Raw genomic sequence first — 20,014 nt, 5'->3', positions numbered from 1 at the left:
ATAATTAAATTCGAGTTCCAATGGTACGTGTTCGCATAAAGCACAGCTGGACGTTACCCACGCATCGCGCCCACGCGGTTAATAGACAAACTTGTATCACTAAGCCCAAACAGAGTACGGCTACTGAATTTATCGAGTATATTCAACTTCCGTTATGATCTTCGAATTAAGTATTTAAATATTTTAATAATAAAACACATGGATTTTTACCAAAATAAATTTAATGTGAAATCCTGAACTATTATAAAAGTTGAAGACGACGTTATAATTTTAAATTGAATCTCAAATAATCAAATCTAGTGTTAAACTTAGACACGGAATCGCATTCTCCATTTCATCGATTCACGAATGCTAAAGAAATACTGCAAAAACTTTTATAAGCCCGTACAATCTATACTAATATATAAATCTACAGTGGTTTTTACGGATGTTCCGTTGTAACTACTGAACCATGCATCCGATTGACTTGAAACTTGGTATCCATGTAGAAAATACATGTACTTAATGGATAGGCTAATATTTTATAAACGGATCCTCAGGGTGGCGGCGACAATTGAGACAATTTACATCCACACGAAATATTATATTCTCTTTAGTACACGTTACGGTGGGTAGAATACGAATGCCCCAGAGATATGCTAACCGTCGGTATTTATACAATCATCTTGACCTATTTTAATACAAACTGAGTAGGTAATATTAAACATTGTTCATCTTAATTATTCTGCTGATTATTTACGTACAATTATTATTTAATAATATCGAATTATGTAACAAATAACATTAAGGCTTATTGCGCCGGAAGCTGTCAAGCGGAAGGCGCCAATAAAATATTATAAGTATAGAGAAAATATGAATGAACTATTTACTTGATTATGAAATTACTAATTATATTATAAGAATAATAAGTTCTACATATTTCCTAAGTTCGTAAATAATTTATTATGTGAGGCCGGAAGTGTTGCTCGATAACATTCGGCCATCCTGTGTATGCCGTGTCCCACGGCGATCAGCGCTGCTATTGGAGCCTGGTTTGTCGCTGGTGTATGGCACCTGAAATTGACATGTTTAAGCAGTAATTATATCTTGTATTATCTAATTCATACGACACACCTTTTATTTATCTTAGATCACACACACCTTTTATTTATCTTAGATCACACACACCTTTTATTTATCATAGATCACACACACCTTTTATTTATCATAGATCACACACACCTTTTATTTATCATAGATCACACACCTTTTATTTGTTGTACATCACACACACACCTTTTATTTGTTGTACATCACACACACACCTTTTATTTGTTGTACATCACACACACACCTTTTATTTGTTGTACATCACACACCTTTTATTTGTTGTACATCACACACCTTTTATTTGTTGTACATCATACACCTTTTATTTGTTGTACATCACACAGCTTTTATTTGTTGTACATCACACAGCTTTTATTTGTTGTACATCACACAGCTTTTATTTGTTGTACATCACACAGCTTTTATTTGTTGTACATCACACACCTTTTATTTGTTGTACATCACACACCTTTTATTTGTTGTACATCACACACCTTTTATTTGTTGTACATCACACAGCTTTTATTTGTTGTACATCACACAGCTTTTATTTGTTGTACATCACACAGCTTTTATTTGTTGTACATCACACAGCTTTTGTTTGTTGTACATCACACAGCTTTTATTTGTTGTACATCACACAGCTTTTATTTGTTGTACATCACACAGCTTTTATTTGTTGTACATCACACAGCTTTTATTTGTTGTACATCACACAGCTTTTATTTGTTGTACATCACACAGCTTTTATTTGTTGTACATCACACAGCTTTTATTTGTTGTACATCACACAGCTTTTATTTGTTGTACATCACACAGCTTTTATTTGTTGTACATCACACAGCTTTTTTTGTTGTACATCACACAGCTTTTTTTGTTGTACATCACACAGCTTTTATTTGTTGTACATCACACAGCTTTTATTTGTTGTACATCACAGCTTTTATTTGTTGTACATCACACAGCTTTTATTTTTTGTACATCACACAGCTTTTATTTGTTGTACATCACACAGCTTTTATTTGTTGTACATCACACAGCTTTTATTTGTTGTACATCACACAGCTTTTATTTGTTGTACATCACACAGCTTTTATTTGTTGTACATCACACAGCTTTTATTTTTTGTACATCACACAGCTTTTATTGTTTGTATATAACACAGCTTTTATTTTTTGTACATCACACAGCTTTTATTGTTTGTACATCACACAGCTTTTATTGTTAACTGATGCAGCCTCTATCCTGAAATAGTTTGATTTTGTTTTATCAGATACTTGCAATTCTGAGTCAGTAGATTGGTCAAGTATCATAACGTTCATACTACTTTGTAGACTCATTTTTATTAGTAATAATTTCCACGCGTGCTTATTAATCAATTATGTTTCCATTCAATGATTTTGTCTCAGATATTAATTATTTTTAAAATGTTTCATTAGTGTTAATATTGAGATAAACTTGTACCAAAGCAGCACTTTACTGTGATATTATACAGCTGTGTCCTAAATACATCGGACAAGTCTGTCTGTAATTTTATTTCACTAAGAGTACTATTAAAAGTTTCACTACTACCCAAGAATTTAACAGAATTTTGTGATATTGATATTAATCATTGATTCTCCGATTATTAAATCTATATCAGCGATGTCGTAATTCGTTATTTCCACAAAGCCACAATAATGTTGTCTATATGAACATTCACGGGGATGTTCCTAAAGAGGTCGACGAGTATGAGCCTCCAAAACCTCTCATTGTAACCACGGAAGACAATCTTTAATTTTTTAACTTATCAGCATATGCCACACAGAATATTTAATTTGCTGCCCATGTCTATGTATGCAATGAGACTAGAGCCATTAATTAACACTAATTTTTTTTTGCAAATCTATGCATACGCTGTATGTTGTAAATAAGATATTACTCACTTTTGGGTGTGAAGAGCTGGCCGCATACCATCAGCTGACCGACGTGTGTCCCGGGCGCTGGCACACCTCGCAGCGCGGCTCTTTGCAGTTCTTTGTTTCATGACCTTCTCTTCGGCAGGCGTAACATTTCTTTGGTTGAAAGTCGGTCCCTCTTGCAACTGGAGCAACAGCACCTTCTCTTCTCCATGTGGTAGCCATTCGCGGATGTGTAGTATAGTTGCGGTGGTGTATCGCACAATCCCTAGCCGACCCACGAAGACATATCTGCATGATGAACTGGCAGTCTTTGTTGTCCCATCCATATACGTGATCCAACTGGTCGATCTTGTGCAGCCATCCCTTGACGTTGCTAGATTTTTCATCCGGCCGGAACATTGGAATAACCTCCGCATCGGTTTGGGTGACACGTCGCATTTTGTATCGCCTGTGTTTCTCAGCGGTCTCAAATCCGTCAATGTATGGGCCTGGCATAATCCCGCTTCTGAAGTATAAATGGATCCTCAGGGTGGCGGCGACAATTGAGACAATTTACATCCACACGAAATATTATATTCTCTTTAGTACACGTTACGGTGGGTAGAATACGAATGCCCCAGAGATATGCTAACCGTCGGTATTTATACAATCATCTTGACCTATTTTAATACAAACTGAGTAGGTAATATTAAACATTGTTCATCTTAATTATTCTGCTGATTATTTACGTACAATTATTATTTAATAATATCGAATTATGTAACAAATAACATTAAGGCTTATTGCGCCGGAAGCTGTCAAGCGGAAGGCGCCAATAAAATATTATAAGTATAGAGAAAATATGAATGAACTATTTACTTGATTATGAAATTACTAATTATATTATAAGAATAATAAGTTCTACATATTTCCTAAGTTCGTAAATAATTTATTATGTGAGGCCGGAAGTGTTGCTCGATAACAATTTATATGAGTGTTGGACTCCCTAATAACAATGACAATAAATAATAATGTTAATTTTAAATGCCCAACGACGCGGGCGAATACGGCTAGTTTGCTTATAAATGACATGATATATCTTTCTCTGGTATGCCTCATTTAGATACTCGCTGGGTAACTACAATAAGAACAAATATGAGGATGTAAGTGGCTTCTTCCCTTAAATTCGGCATCCGTCTGTTCTTCGCGCGCCTCTGGTTTTTGACACGAATCGCAAAGTTGTCTGTATCCGTGTGTGATTCGCATTCCTCTTTTACATTATCTATATACCTAGTCAGGTCATAAATTCTGTCACATGTTTAATGTAAAATAATTGAAACAAGTTTATACATTATGTAACCATTCATATACCAAAATGAACTTAACAAAACATAGATTCTTATGACACTAAAGTTTATTCAAAATGACCTCCGTGATTTTGAATACAGGCCTTCAATCTGCGCGGCCAGTCGTCTATCGCAGCACGAACGAGGTCCATGTCAATATCGGCGGCTGCCTTAATCAAGGATGTCTTGAGTGACTCCAAATTGGGATGAGGCTTTGAGCACGCCTTTTCCTCCAAGTGTTGCCATATCTTGTAATCTAACGGATTCAAATCTGGACTGGAGGAGGGCCAGTCTTCGTGCCGGATGAAGTCGATTTCACGCGCCGCCAGCCAGTCTTGTGTGCTCTTCGCTCTATGAGCTGGCGCCGAATCTTGTTGGAATACCCCGTGCCTGTTATTGAACATGGTATGAGAAACAGGTTTCACAAGGTTCGTCAGGACTGTATTTTAATACACAACTGCATTCGTTTTTACATCTTTCTCACAAAAATGTACCTCTGTTAAGCCCCAATAAGAAACTCCCAACCATACCATGAGCGAGGATGGAAAATGACCTCGTTGGACACGCGGAATACGGTTGCTCGCTTCTTCACTACTGTGTGCGTACACCTTATCATTTTGTTTGTTGTAGCTCTCTTCTACGGTAAAAATTTTTTCATCCGAAAAAAGAATTTCCCGATATTTTTTTCCCGCGTACCGCTTCAACAAAGCGCGGCATCTCTTCAGTCTCAGGTCCATTAGAAGAGCATTCAAACGATGTCCTGTTTTTCTTCGATATGCCCGAAGCCCTAAGTCTTCATTTAACACCCTTTTCACCGTGGTTCTGCTTAACCCCATCTGAAGGGCCAACAGTTTCTGCTTACGTTTGGGATTTCGTTGAATTCGCGCCTTCACAGCTTTTTTCACTGCTGGAGTCCTAACAGACCGAGGGCGACCACTTCTTGACCTGTGACCTACACTAGAGTCTTCATTGTATCGTTTGTTGGTACGATAAACGAATCTTTTGGTTATATTAAAATTTTTCAGTATGTTAAAAATTTGAATTGGCGCGTAACCGCAACGATGCAACGCAATAACTGCAACACGGTCTTCTTCAAGCGTCCACTCCATATTTAAAAATGAGTAATATTCTAAAAGTATACATTTTTTATTTTCATGATCACTTCGAAATTCGAATTCAATAAACTTTTTTGTGGCCAGCATTCTAAAAGAAAAGTTTTTACTGTGTGACAATACTTATGACCTGACTAGGTATATATAAAAATGAATTGGTGTTCGTTAGTCTCGCTAAAACTCGAGAACGGCTAGACCGATTTGGCTAATTTTGGTCTTGAATTATTTGTGGAAGTCCAGAGAAGGTTTAATAGGTAGACAATTATGAAAATGCTCAGAATTAATTAAAAATAACAATTTTGTTTTTCCTTTGATGTATCCACCGTCGGACGGATTCCTCTTGTTTGTTTTAAGTTTATTTTATACAAAAGTATAGATTTTTTATTTATCGATTGAGGCACTACGAAGTCTGCCGGGTCAGCTAGTCTATTATATTTAGTTGACTTGGGATTTTTGTAACAACCAGATTATTATTCGGGATGAATTAGAATGTATGTAAAATTGTTAACGAGATTTCAAAGAAGATAAAAATAAGAAACGCCGAGTTATGATGCGGGGTATTGCAACATGCTTTTTAAAACAGAAACGACAGAGCTACCGTTCAAGGCAGAGGATGGTTGAGGACTATTTTATTCTTTTTTTAATTTATGATTGATACATTACTGGTGGCCCGGAGGCCTTTCCAGTTTTACTAGGCCAGGTGAGCGAGCAAAGGCTCAGCCAGGAGGGGTGGGATTTGCTATCAACTACCCGAGTGCTTCCACTGTTTGTTTTTTTTTTTTTTTAATATTACTGGTGGCCCGGAGGTCTTTCCAGTTTCACCAGGACAGGTGGGCGAGCAAAGGCTCAGCCAGAAGGGGTGGGATTTGCTAACAGCTGCCCGAGCGCCTCCGAAGGAGACCTAACAACTCAAGAACAACTGCTTCGCGAATGAATCTACTACCGGATAGCAATTGCGTCCACTGTTTTATTCATAAAGACCATATGCTTATATACCACGGTCACCGTCCTCGTCGAACCCGTCGCTTGCGACGAAGGGCTCGACGAGCGAACTAACCCATAGACACAGCCCACTGAGTTTCTCGCCGGATCTTCTCAGTGGGTCGCGTTTCCGATCCGGTGGTAGATTCTGCGAAGCACTGCTCTTGCTAGGGTCAGTGTTAGCAACTCTCCGGTTGAGCCCCGCGAGCTCACCTACAAACGTTAGGGCGAAGCTGAAATACCCTCTCAAGGCTATCAGCACAGGTAGGAAAAAAAAAAGAAAGAAATATATACCAAATTACAAGCAAGGGATTAACCTTATTCTATTTCTTGTTATTGAATACAATAAATATTATACATGCTATTTAAACCTAATTACCAAATTCAGCAATGATATTGTGAGCGTTATCTGGTTACAAAGCCCTATTGTGTAACAGGCTGATTATGGCTACATAACTCGCCGCCTTGTCTTCTTTTTTCTTTTGTGAACGAAAACATAATTAAAACAAAGATATGGAAGCGATTCGCGTGTTAGAAAAATATATTTTCACGGAATATGGACGAATGTTTAAACTAATGTGGTCGTATTACACGCCAAGGTACGTATACGCCGAATTTCCATCAAACTAAATGAGTCTATAACACAAGTGTTAATATAGGAGACGGCACTAACAAATTTTCTATAACTGATAATTAATAGGTATATTTTTTTATTGCTTAGACGGGTTGGACGAGTTTACAGCCAACCTGGTGTTAAGTGGTTACTGGAGCCCATAGACATCTACGACGTAAATGCGCCACCTACTTTGAGATATAAGTTCTAAGGTCTCAAGTATAGTTACAACGGCTGCCCCACCCTTCAAACGGAAACGCATTACTGCTTCACGGCAGAAATAGACAGGGTGGTGGTACCTACCCGCGCGGACTCACAAGAGGTCCTACTACCAGTAATTGCGCAAATTACAATTTTGCGGGTTTGATTTTTATTACACGATGCTGTTCACCTTCACCGCGAAAGTCAATCGTGAGCATTTGTTGAGTACGTATTTCATTAGAAAAATTGGTACCCGCCTGGGATTCGAACACCGGTGCATCGCTCAACACGAATGCACCGGACGTCTTATCCCTTAAGCCACGACGACGTCAAATATAACTAATATAAAATTAGATACAAATGTTGTACACGTTGTCCAGCTCTTTGGTTTTTTTATATTACGAATAAAAGTTCCACATTAGTTATTTTTGTGTTTAATAAAATCGAACCCCGTTGTCAATTCGCTCACGATAATCTAAATGTCACGAACAATAGACAACCGAACTCACGCGACCGCCATTTTAATTCATCCCAAATGATTTATTTGCAAACACACCCAGACCTGTGTTTAAAATATTGTGGTCAATTGTTTATATCCATTGTTCTTTTTAATTGTTATTCAAGATTAGATATCGGCGAGTCCTTAAATGATTTATTATAAATACTTAAAAATCACACGAACAAACAAAAACAACAGATTTTGGCCAACTTTACTAACGTCAAATATGTCATTATTTGTGCGTATATCTATATTCACTAGAGGTCCCGTAGTAGTCGAAATTCGACTATAATTAATTGGAATTGTATGTTTGTACACTATTATGATTCTATTTTATACTTCTTTAATCACAAATTTCGCCAAGACTACACAATTTGACCACAGACGTCAAGAACAAAAGTTTGACAATAAATAGTATGCATGCGTGTGTGCGTCAAATACACGGTATGTAGTGTGTGTAATGTTTTCTTTATTGATTTAATGTATCTTTTATGCATTATTTTAAAAAAATACAAGCATCGTGCACTTCTTCTCTATATTCTCTATAAGTGTGGAAAATTTCATACTCCTCCGTCCGCGCAATTTTCGTAAAAAGGGATACAAAGTTTTTACTTCACGTCTTAATATATAGATATAACGCAAACGTCATTAAACTGATATCCAAAGTAACAATAGCTGCACAACTAAATAATTTACATCGTCCGATCCCGACGTGTATCTTTAATAGTATTCCCTAAACATAACTGCGGCAGTATTTCACGCGCAATCTGTACGCAGTTTGATTTTAAAGCTTCATTTGGTAGCTTCGGTGCCGGATTGTCGCACGTCAATACGATTTATCGTTTCAATTTACGTAACACACGACGGCACGTGACGACATTACGTCATCATATTAGTTCGCCCGTCGATTGAGCATCGGATCGTTGTGATACATCTGTTGATATGTATAGGAACGAACAGCTCTTGTCGGTAGAATAATTAAGGCATCGACAGGATATTTCAATATAATTCGTGAGTTCATTTTGCTTAGTGTGAGTTTTTTAACGTTCTCGATAGCGTAAAAGTTAGCTCAAATTTGTATAGAATGGGATCGTTTTCCTACGTTTGCCGCTAGGGGCGCTGTTCCAACTGCATACAAAATTAGGTTAACTTTTACGCTATCGAAAACGTTAAAAAACTCGCACTAAGCACATTGATTTACTCGGCGTTGCAGTTAACGCCAACGACTGTTGCGCCAAGCGTCGGACGAACTTTGGGTGATGAACAGGTTTTTTTTGTTCTTTGGCTGTTTATTATCTATATATGTAATGGGGGATTTTTTAATAGCTACAGGAAATTATTTAAAAAAAAACATATAAAATTCAGAAATGAATGAATGCATGAAATCTTTATTTGAATCGATAGTACGATCCATATAATTTAATGTTTGAAGATTATTTCATGCAAATGTTGACCACGGCTGCGCCTCAAATGGTCCATCCGCTTAGTCCAATTTTGGCATACTCTTTCTAACATTTCGGCCAATATCTCACGAATAAATGCTTCAATGTTGTCTTCCAATGCGTCAATCGAAGCGAGCTTGTCAGCATAGAGATGAGCCTTAACATAGACCCACAAAAAAATAACTAAAGGCGTTAAATCGCACGATCTAGGCGACCAATTGACTGGTCCTAAACGTGAAATAAAAAAGTAGATCTTCCGTCAACTTTTCAAGAGCCCATTCACCAAAAATTCTGCGTTGTGGCAGGTCTTTCGGCTTCAATTCTTGCACCAGCTGTATTTTGAAAGGCTTCACACCTAAATCCTTTCACAACATTTTCCACGTTGTTGAGTAACAGAGGCCCAATTGCTGCGAACGTCGCTGAATCGATAATTGATAGTCATCACTAACACTGGCCCGATACAGCTGCGGTATTTTCTTCAGTTCGCACTGTACGTAAGCTCGATGGTGGTTTAATGTCCAGCAATGTAAATTTGATGCGAAATTTAGTCACAGTAGCCCGAATAGCCGCTTCAGTGGGTCGATTAAACTGACCATAAAATGGAAGAAGCGTGCGATGAACTTTCTTAACAGAGCACGCGTTTGGTAATAAAATTTAATAAATTGTAAGCGTTGTTCGTTTGTAAGACGATTTATGGTTAAATTATATACAAAACTGAAGATGTTTGACCGTAACACAAAACACGAAACATGCGTGAGCTGTCAAAATCAGTGTTGCCAAAAAGAAAATAGCTAAAAAATCACCCTTATATACTTAAACGTATATAAGTATGTATGTCAGTCTCTAGTACCCATAACACAGCGAATCGATGAAGTCGTCGTGGCCTCGGATAAGACGTCCAGTGCATTTGTGTTGAGCGAGGCACCGGTGTTCGAATCTCAGGCGGGTACCAATTTTTCTAATGAAAATACGTACTCAACAAATGTTCACGATTGATTTCCACGGTGAAGAAATAATATCGTGTAATAAAAATGAAACTCGCAAAATTATAATTTGCGTAATTACTGGTGGTAGGACCTCCACCACCCTGCCTATTTCTGCCGTGAAGCAGTAATGCGTTTCGGTTTGAAGGGTGGGGCAGCCGTTGTAACTATACTTGAGACCTTAGAACTTATATCTCAAGGTGGGTGGCGCATTTACGTTGTGGATGTCTATGGGCTCCAGTAACCACTTAACATCAGGTGGACTGTGAGCTCGTCCACCCATCTAAGCAATAAAAAAAAATAAAAAAAAATCCTAAATTGGGGCCGGATTAGCGTGCGTGATTTGTTCTCAATTATATTATTATTAGAATGGAACAGTTTCTTTTTGTCTAAAGATTCGGTAATTAATGGAACAAACCACGGGCCTAAGTAGAGTTCACCTTGGGAATTGTCATCCTGCATAAACTTCCGAACAATTCTGCACGTATTTTTATTATTCAGATTGGATTCAACGGAACGTTTTAATTTGTGCTCAAGCAATGTCGGACTCTCTCGTAGGATTTTTGTTCGGTTTTTTGATAGCTATTATTACGGGGGTAAGAGTAACGCCATCTATCGCCGAATAGTCGAAGGAATATCGAAGGATCTAGTAGCATCTAGAACGCTCGAGAAGTACAACGCTATCTATTGCCAGATAGCGGAAACACACAATACTAGACTTTTGTGGAATATTCTCGACGGATCTTCGGAATTTCGTCTCGACTATAAAAACGTTGCAGAGATGGCACGCAGTCAGTCAGTAATCGGAACCACTCGAAGCGAAACAGCGGTCGGATCACCTGAAGCGAAGCGAAAGAAGTGAAAGCGATGCTAGAGGCTTATCCAAGTCCACCGTCTCGCAGAAGGAGACAGTGGAACGGGAGAGGGAGAGGTGTCTTTTCTCTTCGCCCTGATCCATAGCCGGGCCAAGGATCTAAAAGAATAATTTTAAATGAATAAATTAAAAGTAACATTCAATTCCGCGGAGTTACGACTTATAAAAAATGTTTAGTAAACTTTAAATCTAACATGATTTATTTCATCACAGAACGTCAGTGTGGCGGCAGAATGGTATTATTTTCATATAAACATTCCATTGGCGAGGTCGCTAGCGGCCCCCAGTCCCGCAATATTCCACTTTCAACGGGATTTGATTTACGACCGCCATTCCGAATAGTTAGAAGGATACCTGAACTATGTAATGTACATGAATATTACATTTTTCCAAGAAACTAGGTTTAGTGGTTAGCTTTTGTGTTGGTCGCTTTAGAATAGAACCAATATTTGTTGTTTGAAGGCTGTTGTATTGACTAGTATCAATCGAAGTGCGTGCCGACATTCATGAGATCCACTTATGTCAGGTGGGCGGTAAGCTTGTTCACCAGTCTACGCAATAAAAAATAAAATACAAAATCGACTCTGTATTTGGGGAACAAACAACAACTTTTTTAAATTTGTTACACAATATGTTATTGTTTATTTCTGGAGTAAAATTTCTTTCCTTCTTACGTAAAAATACTCATCTATACTATAATGCTAAATACTAAGATCTGTCGGTAAGAAATTGGATATATGCTAATGCGTATTTACCTTATGTTGGAAATCTAAAAAAAAACTTTGAAAATAAGATGTAATGTTAGTGAGAAGGAGAAAGAGGGAGAGAGAAAGAATGTATTCTTAGTCACTCACCAAAACATAATTAACATTATAGTGATAAAAACTTCAAATCAGATGAAATGCATTACTGCTTCACGGTAGAAATGGTCAGGGTGGTGGTACCTACCCGTGCGGACTCACAAGAGGTCCTACCACCAGTAATTACGCAAATTATAATTTTACGGGTTTGATTTTTATTACACGATGTTATTCCTTCACCGCGGAAGTCAATCGTGAACTACATGTGAACACTCTTTATATAGGTATTCTTATGGATAATAAGGAAAACTAGAAACATAGCTATCTGTACTATTGTAATGTACGTCTCGATTCTACGAGAATGCTTCGGAAACTAGTGGTAGCGATAAATTCTCGTGTTCCTGTTTATTTCGACCACAACATTAGGAGTCAGTGAGTCGTGATGAAATTATCTCGTTCCACATATAACTGAGTTTCTAGTATTATTTTCGAGTATGTAGGTACCGAAAACAGTAACAAGCTAATGATAAAATAGCATTTTGTTTCACAAAATTATTAAGAATTTTATGACCTAGTAACTAGGACCTTTAAGTCATGTCTTATTTTAATTTATATTCTTATTTTTATGAAAAATGATAATATGGAGTGAAATGAAATGAAGATGATTAATTTGAGTCATTAATCAAATGGGATGAAATTCAATGAAGTGAGATGATGTGGGATGAAATATAATCTCAGTAAAATGGTGGTCATTTACCGAGAATTTTTCAGTGGACTTTTTGAAGGATCCCGAGAAGCTACGTCCAGCGGCTTTGTTTCATTTTCCCACATTTCTGCACTTTCACAGATATTAAAAAGTTAATGAACCGCCATTATTACACATTTAAACCTGAAGCAACACTAAATAGACAAAATAAAATAAATCACACAACTTCACACCTCGCATTCCCGCCAAAAAGTTCTTTGTTTCACAAAAATGTCACATATTACGCAGACATCAATTGGGTATTATTTATTCGTTCTGTTTTTTTTAATTGGCTTTGTAGGCAAAGGAGCATACGGCCTACCTGATGGTGAGTGGTTACCGTCGCCCATGGACGTCAGCAATTCCAGGGGCAATGCCAAGCCGCTGCCATTAAGTACTCTCCACAAGGCTAGTTTGAAAGACCTGTGCTTAATATTTTGTTTTTTATTTAATCTTTACCGTTCTAGGATTGCGTTTAAAAAGTTATGTACATGTGGCAATAGAAAGAGAGGCCGCCCCAGAAGCCAAGTTGTGGCGTCGCTCCCTGGAGCAGGAGCTAGGTGTCCTGAGCATGGCGTGGGAGGAGCTAGAATAGGCTGCCCAAGACCGATGTAAATGGAAGGAATTTATTGGAGCCCTACACCCCAGCAGAGGGTAATAGAAAAGAATGATGATGACATGTGGTAAGCTGGTTTTATATTCCGTACAAATTTCCCACACAATACAATAGAAATGGGAGTAGCTGAAAATGATATTCTTCGTAATATTTATTTCTGGTATTGGCTGCAAGTACTCCTTTACTTTTTCTTCCCATATCATATATACTAAAAATACTAATATATAAATCTACAGTGGTTTTTACTGAAGTTCCGTTATAACTACTGAACCATGCATCCGATTGCCTTGAAACTTGGTATCCATGTAGAAAATACATGTACTTAATAGATAGGCTAATATCTATATGAGTGTTGGACTCCCTACACCAATGGTGGGGGCGTTAATGATGAGAATCTTTGTAGGGGTGAAAATAATAATGTTAATTTTAAATGCCCAGCGAAGCGGACGGGTACAGCTAGTTCTTAATATTTTCATGTCCAGATTTTTATTTATGGAAGAAATTTGTAAATGACAAACGTTGTTTTTATTATTCATGATTTTTTTCACTACAAAGCTGTAGCACAAACACGCCAAGTCATTTTATAGGATAAAACTAAAGATATATTATAAGATTTAGAAAAAGATTGTCCCTGACAATATTTTATCCCGATCCATACTTAATTCGCAGACAGGATCAAAATGTGTGTTAAAGAATTTTATTAATCGAGATTGGATCTGCTTTGTTTTTGTTTATAAGTTTCCATTGTCCGAAATCCTACAAAGAATTCCTAGTATAAAGCCACTGAGTCTGAAATGTAAAAAAAAACATATTAAAATCATCTGCTCAACAATTTCACATTAATAACTACCTAAATACTTTTTGCCAAAAACTAAAACTGAACTGAACTAAAACTTTTTAACAAAAATAAGCTGACGCTATTTTCTTTAGCTCGATCTAGCTTCGGCTTAATTACAATTAAAAGCAATCCATTAAATGAATGCGGTAAACTAATAACAAGAACTAAAGTCTGAGCTAAGGAAGAGCATCTGTAACAACAAATAATTAATAATGGTGGACATTAAGTAATTGGAAAAAAATACAGAGAAAAGTTCTCTTCCCGATGGTTTACTAAGTTATGTTTACTGTGACGATAATAAAACATTTCTATGCTTATAGCGTTTAACGTATAGAAAAGTCGTTATAGCTTCTACTGTTTAAAACGCTTTTGAGTGAAATAAACGTAAAATTTGAAGAATGAAGTATAACATTGCAGTGTACAAATTTTGTTTTATTGTGTAAGTGTCTACCGCAAGCTATTTAATATGTAGTTATATCATATCTCTCACCTCGAGACGTGATATTGGGTATTTCAGTGGTGATATATCACTACTATTTCGCCTTTCAAACCAATATGCACTGCTTTGCAATTGTTTTATTGTTTATTGAAGTGATCGCATGATTTAAATATTTTTAAGTAGCTTTTATTTTCCCTACGTAATAGTTGATAGTTGGAAGGGCTATTGCAATTACGCGCGGATTGGTAGGAGCGATCACGGAGCTCAAACTGGGAGGATTTGCTAACACTAGCTCTAGCAAGAGCAGTGCTTCGCCGAACCTACCACCGGCTACTCTCGACATCTTGTAGTGGATGCCCCTAAACTTATATGTTGTTAAAGTTAAGGCATTTAATTATTATATAACTAAACACAGAAAATAAAATATAAAAGAATCATACATACAAATCTTTATATGTTATAGAAAAATGGATAAAATTTTATCAATTTGTGGTTTCTGAAAATTTACAAAATCCTTCATTTAAAATAAAATATAGGATAGGTAATATGTTACTGCCATCTGGAGGAGCAATGAGCAACTAATCGAAGCGAAGCCATCTAGTGGCCGACGCCCGTAAACATTTCTGTTGAGCGCTTGACTTACTTATCTATAACTAGTTTATGTGTATCATCTATGAACTGTAATTCCAAATTCATTAGTTCTCAGATTCAATTTGAGATACAAAATTAATCAAAAGCACCGGCCCTAATTAAAACTAATTTAGATCAAACGCGTCACGGTACTAGTTATGGCTATTAACAATTTGATGACAAAATTGATTCATTAAAGGTTGAGTCGCATACGTTTAGACTTTTCTTATGAGGTCGGTGTGTATATTAGCGCTTATTTCAATTAGTGAAATCAAAATAAACTAATCGGACAATGAATTTGAATTAATAAATTAATTAGAATTCAATCAAGCACTAAAATACTCCCAGAAATCCTTCGCGCATTTCATAAACCCCAATTCGTAACACCATAGGCCATTACAATCAAGTAACATCTGTACGTAAGACCTTCACGAAATATCTAAAAAGGGATGTCAATAAGACGTCGTCTGCAACCCTATCCAATCATTATCCGAGCGTATAAAGGCAGGGTTAGACCGTATTCTAAACGGGGCGACACAATGCCCAGTTAAGGGCGAGCGCGCATTGTCGGCGCCCACAATAGAGCCTCGCACCGTACATGCGAGTCACGCGCTCGCCTCAAACGAATTCATTTGTACAGAAAAAGTTTTGTGACTTCGCTTTCTGGAGACACAGACGTAATAAAATATAGAGGCGGCATGTTTTCGTTGTCGCTTTGATTCGCTGTACTGTCTCGCTGTATTGTCGATTCTTAATTAATCAGCGCCTATGTTAAATACGTTTGGAATTTGCAATCAGGGAAAAATTTTGCCCCTCATGTAAATGCTTCTAGTAAAAAATCCTAGCGTGAGACCGTTTAATGTGGTAGGAAGTTGAAATCAATGATTTTATTTAAAAAAAAAAGTAAAAAGATCTAGTAATTTTAAATTCACGGTCCTCCTTTCTATTGTATACAGCCCCAATTGTGAAGACTGAAATCTCAAAAGTATCGGTCGACTTTTCAATGTCGACGTAATTGCTCAAACTAACTTTTCCAATTGAATGGATCGGAGTTATCGTCGATATCTGAAATGCTCAATCAATTTTCCTCTCAGATTCTCAAAGTTCAAGTTTAATTACCATGCTTAACATAATAGATTTGTACCTATAAAGTTGCCGTTTTGCAATACTGACTTTTTTTTCCTACCTAAGCTGATAGCCTTGAGGCTATTTCAGCGTAACCTTAACTAGTAGGTGAGCTCACGGGGCTCAAAGCGGAGTGATGCTAACACTGACCCTAGCAAGAGCAGTGCTTCGCAGAATCTATCACCGGATCACCGGACACAGAAACGAAGATATTTTGAACGGCATTCTCATTTGCGTTAAAAAATTGATACTTTGTGTAATAGTAAGCGGTGATTAACTCTGTCAATGGCGGCCCCAAGCCCGGATTAGGAAACAGGAGGATTGACTTGGAATTCGACCTTTCCACCGTAAAACAGCCGTAAATTAGCCGGACCCCAATAAGACTTCAGCGGCCTCGAAGAACTAAAACTCTTCCAAAAGCACTGCCAGACCCGGGACCCCATCATGTATATTTTCCCAAGAAAGCCTCATATGGCCACGATCCTTAGCATTGAGTATTATCAATGCAAGGTGGAGGAAGTGGTCATTATGCTAATTAGACCCTGGTTCAGCACCTAAGCAATGGCCCAAACGAAAACTTACCCCTAAAATCTCTATTTGGTAGCTGTTATAATTAATCACAGCTTCTCACCAAATGGCAACAGCATTACTGCGGATGTGTTCTTTGAGGAACTTCACACAATAATGGAGAAGATTCTCCTGAATCTCATCCTTGGTTAATCTTTGTAATAATAGTTGATAGTGTTGAATAGAATTAAACACACCTCAAAGTTACAAGTTTTATTATTTATTTACATACAAAAATATATATTTTCCCGTCAAGTTTGAAATTTTTAACTAGATTTTTCGTAGAGAGCGACAATGGCATAGCAATGTTCACCATCCGGAAAACAGTAATGAGTTTTCAAACCGTCACGTGACGACACAAATGACGTAAAATAGGTCCCGTCGGTCGTGAATTGAATCAGTAATAAGGACAATGACCGCCAGCCCTGTGTAGCCACAGGATGTGATTAGAGATGTCAATCAGATAATGAGTGAAACATTTCAGTTCTTAACGCAAACTTACACGCCACCTAGTGTTAAGTAATCATTTATCAAAATCAAACTTTATTTACTAAACACTAGTGATGGTACGGCAATACAGCCCCCCGTCAAGCAACGTTAATAAAAAAACCAAAACACATAATTTGAAGTTAAAACTCCTTTTATTCTCCTTTTATTATTTCTCCAAATCTTTTTTTTAAATACAGAGAGTAAGTTTTATATTGATGTAAGTTATGTTAATGCGATTACTCACGTTGGAAATAATCTAAATTATAATTTAAAAATATAATAAAATATAATAAACTTTTACGTCTCAACCACGCGTTTACCTATTAAATATTAACCTACGTATACGTAATGGTGTTCGCAGTTTTCGTGATCACAAATGACTTAAGTATGGTGGTAACCTTTGTCATGGATATTAAGCTAAGTACCGCAAAATTATCTATATTATTAAAAAAAAAACCAAAATACTAACAATTAAGTCATCACAAAATTATTTTTATTGTAGAACAGTGAAATCGAACAAAACATATTCAATTATTGCAAGGTCATCGATCTTTTGTAAGCGTGAGCAATTTCAATTCAAACCGACGTTCTGAAGTTACAAATCACGCTTCAAGATACTTACGTACATGTGAAGCTGATGAAAGCGTTTAAAAAGACCTATTTTGCGGTAGGCAGCGGCTTGGTTCTGCCCTTAGAATGGTTGAAGTCCATGGGCGACAGTAACTAGTCACCATCAGGTGGGGCGTATGCTCGTCTGCCTACAAGGGCAATAAACAAAAATCGCCCGTGCTCACCACAGCTTGCCTTACCCTTACCTCCTTGTGTCGATAATCCTCAATGCTGAGGGTCGTGGCCTCCCTTAATAACTTTTCCTGGACTATCCTGCCACAGCCCTGCCTATCTTCGGCTGCGCGGATGGCATCGTGGACTGAGGTGTTGAGAGTAGAGCGTATTTGGCCCGACCAGCGCACTTGAAGTCGTCGTGGCCTATAGGATAAAGACGTCCGGTGCATTCGTATTGAGCGATACAACAGTGTTCGAATCCCGCAGCCGGGTACCAATTTTTCTAATGAAATACGTACTCAACAAATGTTCACGATTGACTTCCACGGTGAAGGAATAACATCGTGTAATAAAAATCGAACCCACAAAATTATAATTTGCGTAATTATTGGTGGTAGGACCTTTTGTGAGTCCGCGCCGATAGGTACCACCGCCCTGCCTATTTCTGCCGTGAAGCAGTAAGGCGTTTCGGTTTGAAGGGCGGGACAGCCGTTGTAACTATACTGAGACCTTAGAACTGATATCTTAAGCTGGGTGGCGCATTTACGTCGTAGATGTCTAAGGGCTTCGGTAACCACTTAACACTTGGTGGGCTGCAAACTCGTCCACCCATCTAAGCAATAAATAAAAAACTTGACTTCTGCCTTCTTCCCCATACCTTGCCTTTTCTATCTTGCCTTACCATTCATATTCAAAATCATCATCTGAGGAATTACAGCCTTAGCTTGCTCCAATAAAATTCAGATTCAAAATGCCTCTGCAATAAAGATGATCAACGCTCCAATTACGTCATTGGTCTTGCCCTTAATCCCCAAACGAACTGTTACTCACGAATGAACGAATGTAGCACTCGCACTTGACACTCATACTTGTAGCACGCCTACACTGGACGATGCATTACAAACAACTAGACAGGGCTCGTATTTGATATATTATATTTATTAATTTTTGATACCAACAAAATTAATACTTATAGTTCGTTTGTTTGTTCGACTTCTATTTTTGAAGTTATACTTCTTTAGGCGCGTTATGAAAAATTGATGAGAGTGAAATTTTACGATGCGCGCGCACCGTGACACAAAATTAAGAGAATGAAGTTGCCCCCTAAATCGCTCATTCCAATACGACCGACGTAACTTGGCGAATCTGAATATAGCCGCAGGTGAACTTTCCGAACCGTACCGAGAATTACCGAATCTATACGATGTCAAGAATAGGGATGTCCAATATGCGTGTTTGAGGATGTTGTTTAATCGATTTTTTTTCAAATTGATTAAAATTTAAATAAAAAAAAGCAATAAATTAAAAAAAATAAAGTATAACTTCTTACGCGCGTACATAAGTACACGCACCCTTTTTTAGCCCGTCGATTATCTAATAAAGTTGATAATTCGCTTAGATTATTCTTGAAAATCTTACGTATTTCAAAGTATTTCAATTGTTCGAGTGAATCAATGCTCTACGGTAGGCAGCAGCTTGACTCTGTCGCTTATTTTGGTGAAGTCCATGGGCGACGGTAACCATTCACCATCAGGCATCATTCAGCAAAGGCTCAGCCAAGGAATCAATGAGCTGAAATTGTTTACGGCCCAGGAAGACAATGCCTCAACACTGTCATCTGGAGATCCTATTTGGAGGAGATAAGGCACAATAACAATACTGCAAGTATGTTTCGCGCAATACGACAGTGAAAGGCCAAATCCCAATACCCCAGGAGTGTTGACAAAATTCTACACATATGTCCCCTTCTTAAATACTATAACCTAGGTTTGAGGTATTCCCTTTGCCCTACATCGTTGTGGCCGCAACTTATAAGTTCAATCGTCACAATCTGCCAAATGACAAGTATACAAGACACTTAGAGGCTTCCTAGATTAAGTACCCATAGGACCTTCATTCCATACAGCACCTTCATAGACGAAAAAAGACCATATATTTAATGAACGGTAATAAAATAAAAAG

General features: G+C 37.5%; 1 protein-coding gene across 1 annotated transcript; it reads right to left on the bottom strand.

Moving 5' to 3' along the window:
- Nucleotides 1-203: 203 nt before the first annotated feature.
- On the bottom strand, nucleotides 204-3,842 carry LOC134200057 (uncharacterized). The gene is made up of 2 exons (XM_062671985.1): nucleotides 3,015-3,842; nucleotides 204-1,053 (listed from the first exon to the last, which is right to left on the bottom strand). Exons 1-2 carry the CDS (start codon nucleotides 3,404-3,406, stop codon nucleotides 912-914), a joined length of 534 nt encoding a protein of 177 aa, XP_062527969.1. The 5' UTR covers nucleotides 3,407-3,842; the 3' UTR covers nucleotides 204-911.
- Nucleotides 3,843-20,014: the final 16,172 nt, after the last annotated feature.

Source organism: Bombyx mori, chromosome 14 (genome assembly GCF_030269925.1).
Source record: "Bombyx mori chromosome 14, ASM3026992v2".
Lineage (NCBI taxonomy): Eukaryota > Metazoa > Arthropoda > Insecta > Lepidoptera > Bombycidae > Bombyx > Bombyx mori.
Note: the sequence above shows the minus strand (reverse complement) of the source record. Positions and strands in the feature narration are given on the sequence as shown.

Coding starts and splice junctions, on each gene's coding strand:
- LOC134200057 (XM_062671985.1), bottom strand. CDS start 3,406: ATGCGGAGGTTATTCCAATGTTCCGGCCGGATGAAAAATCTAGCAACG. Junction 1,054..3,014: donor CCAGCTCTTCACACCCAAAA/GTGAGTAATATC, acceptor TGTCAATTTCAG/GTGCCATACACCAGCGACAA.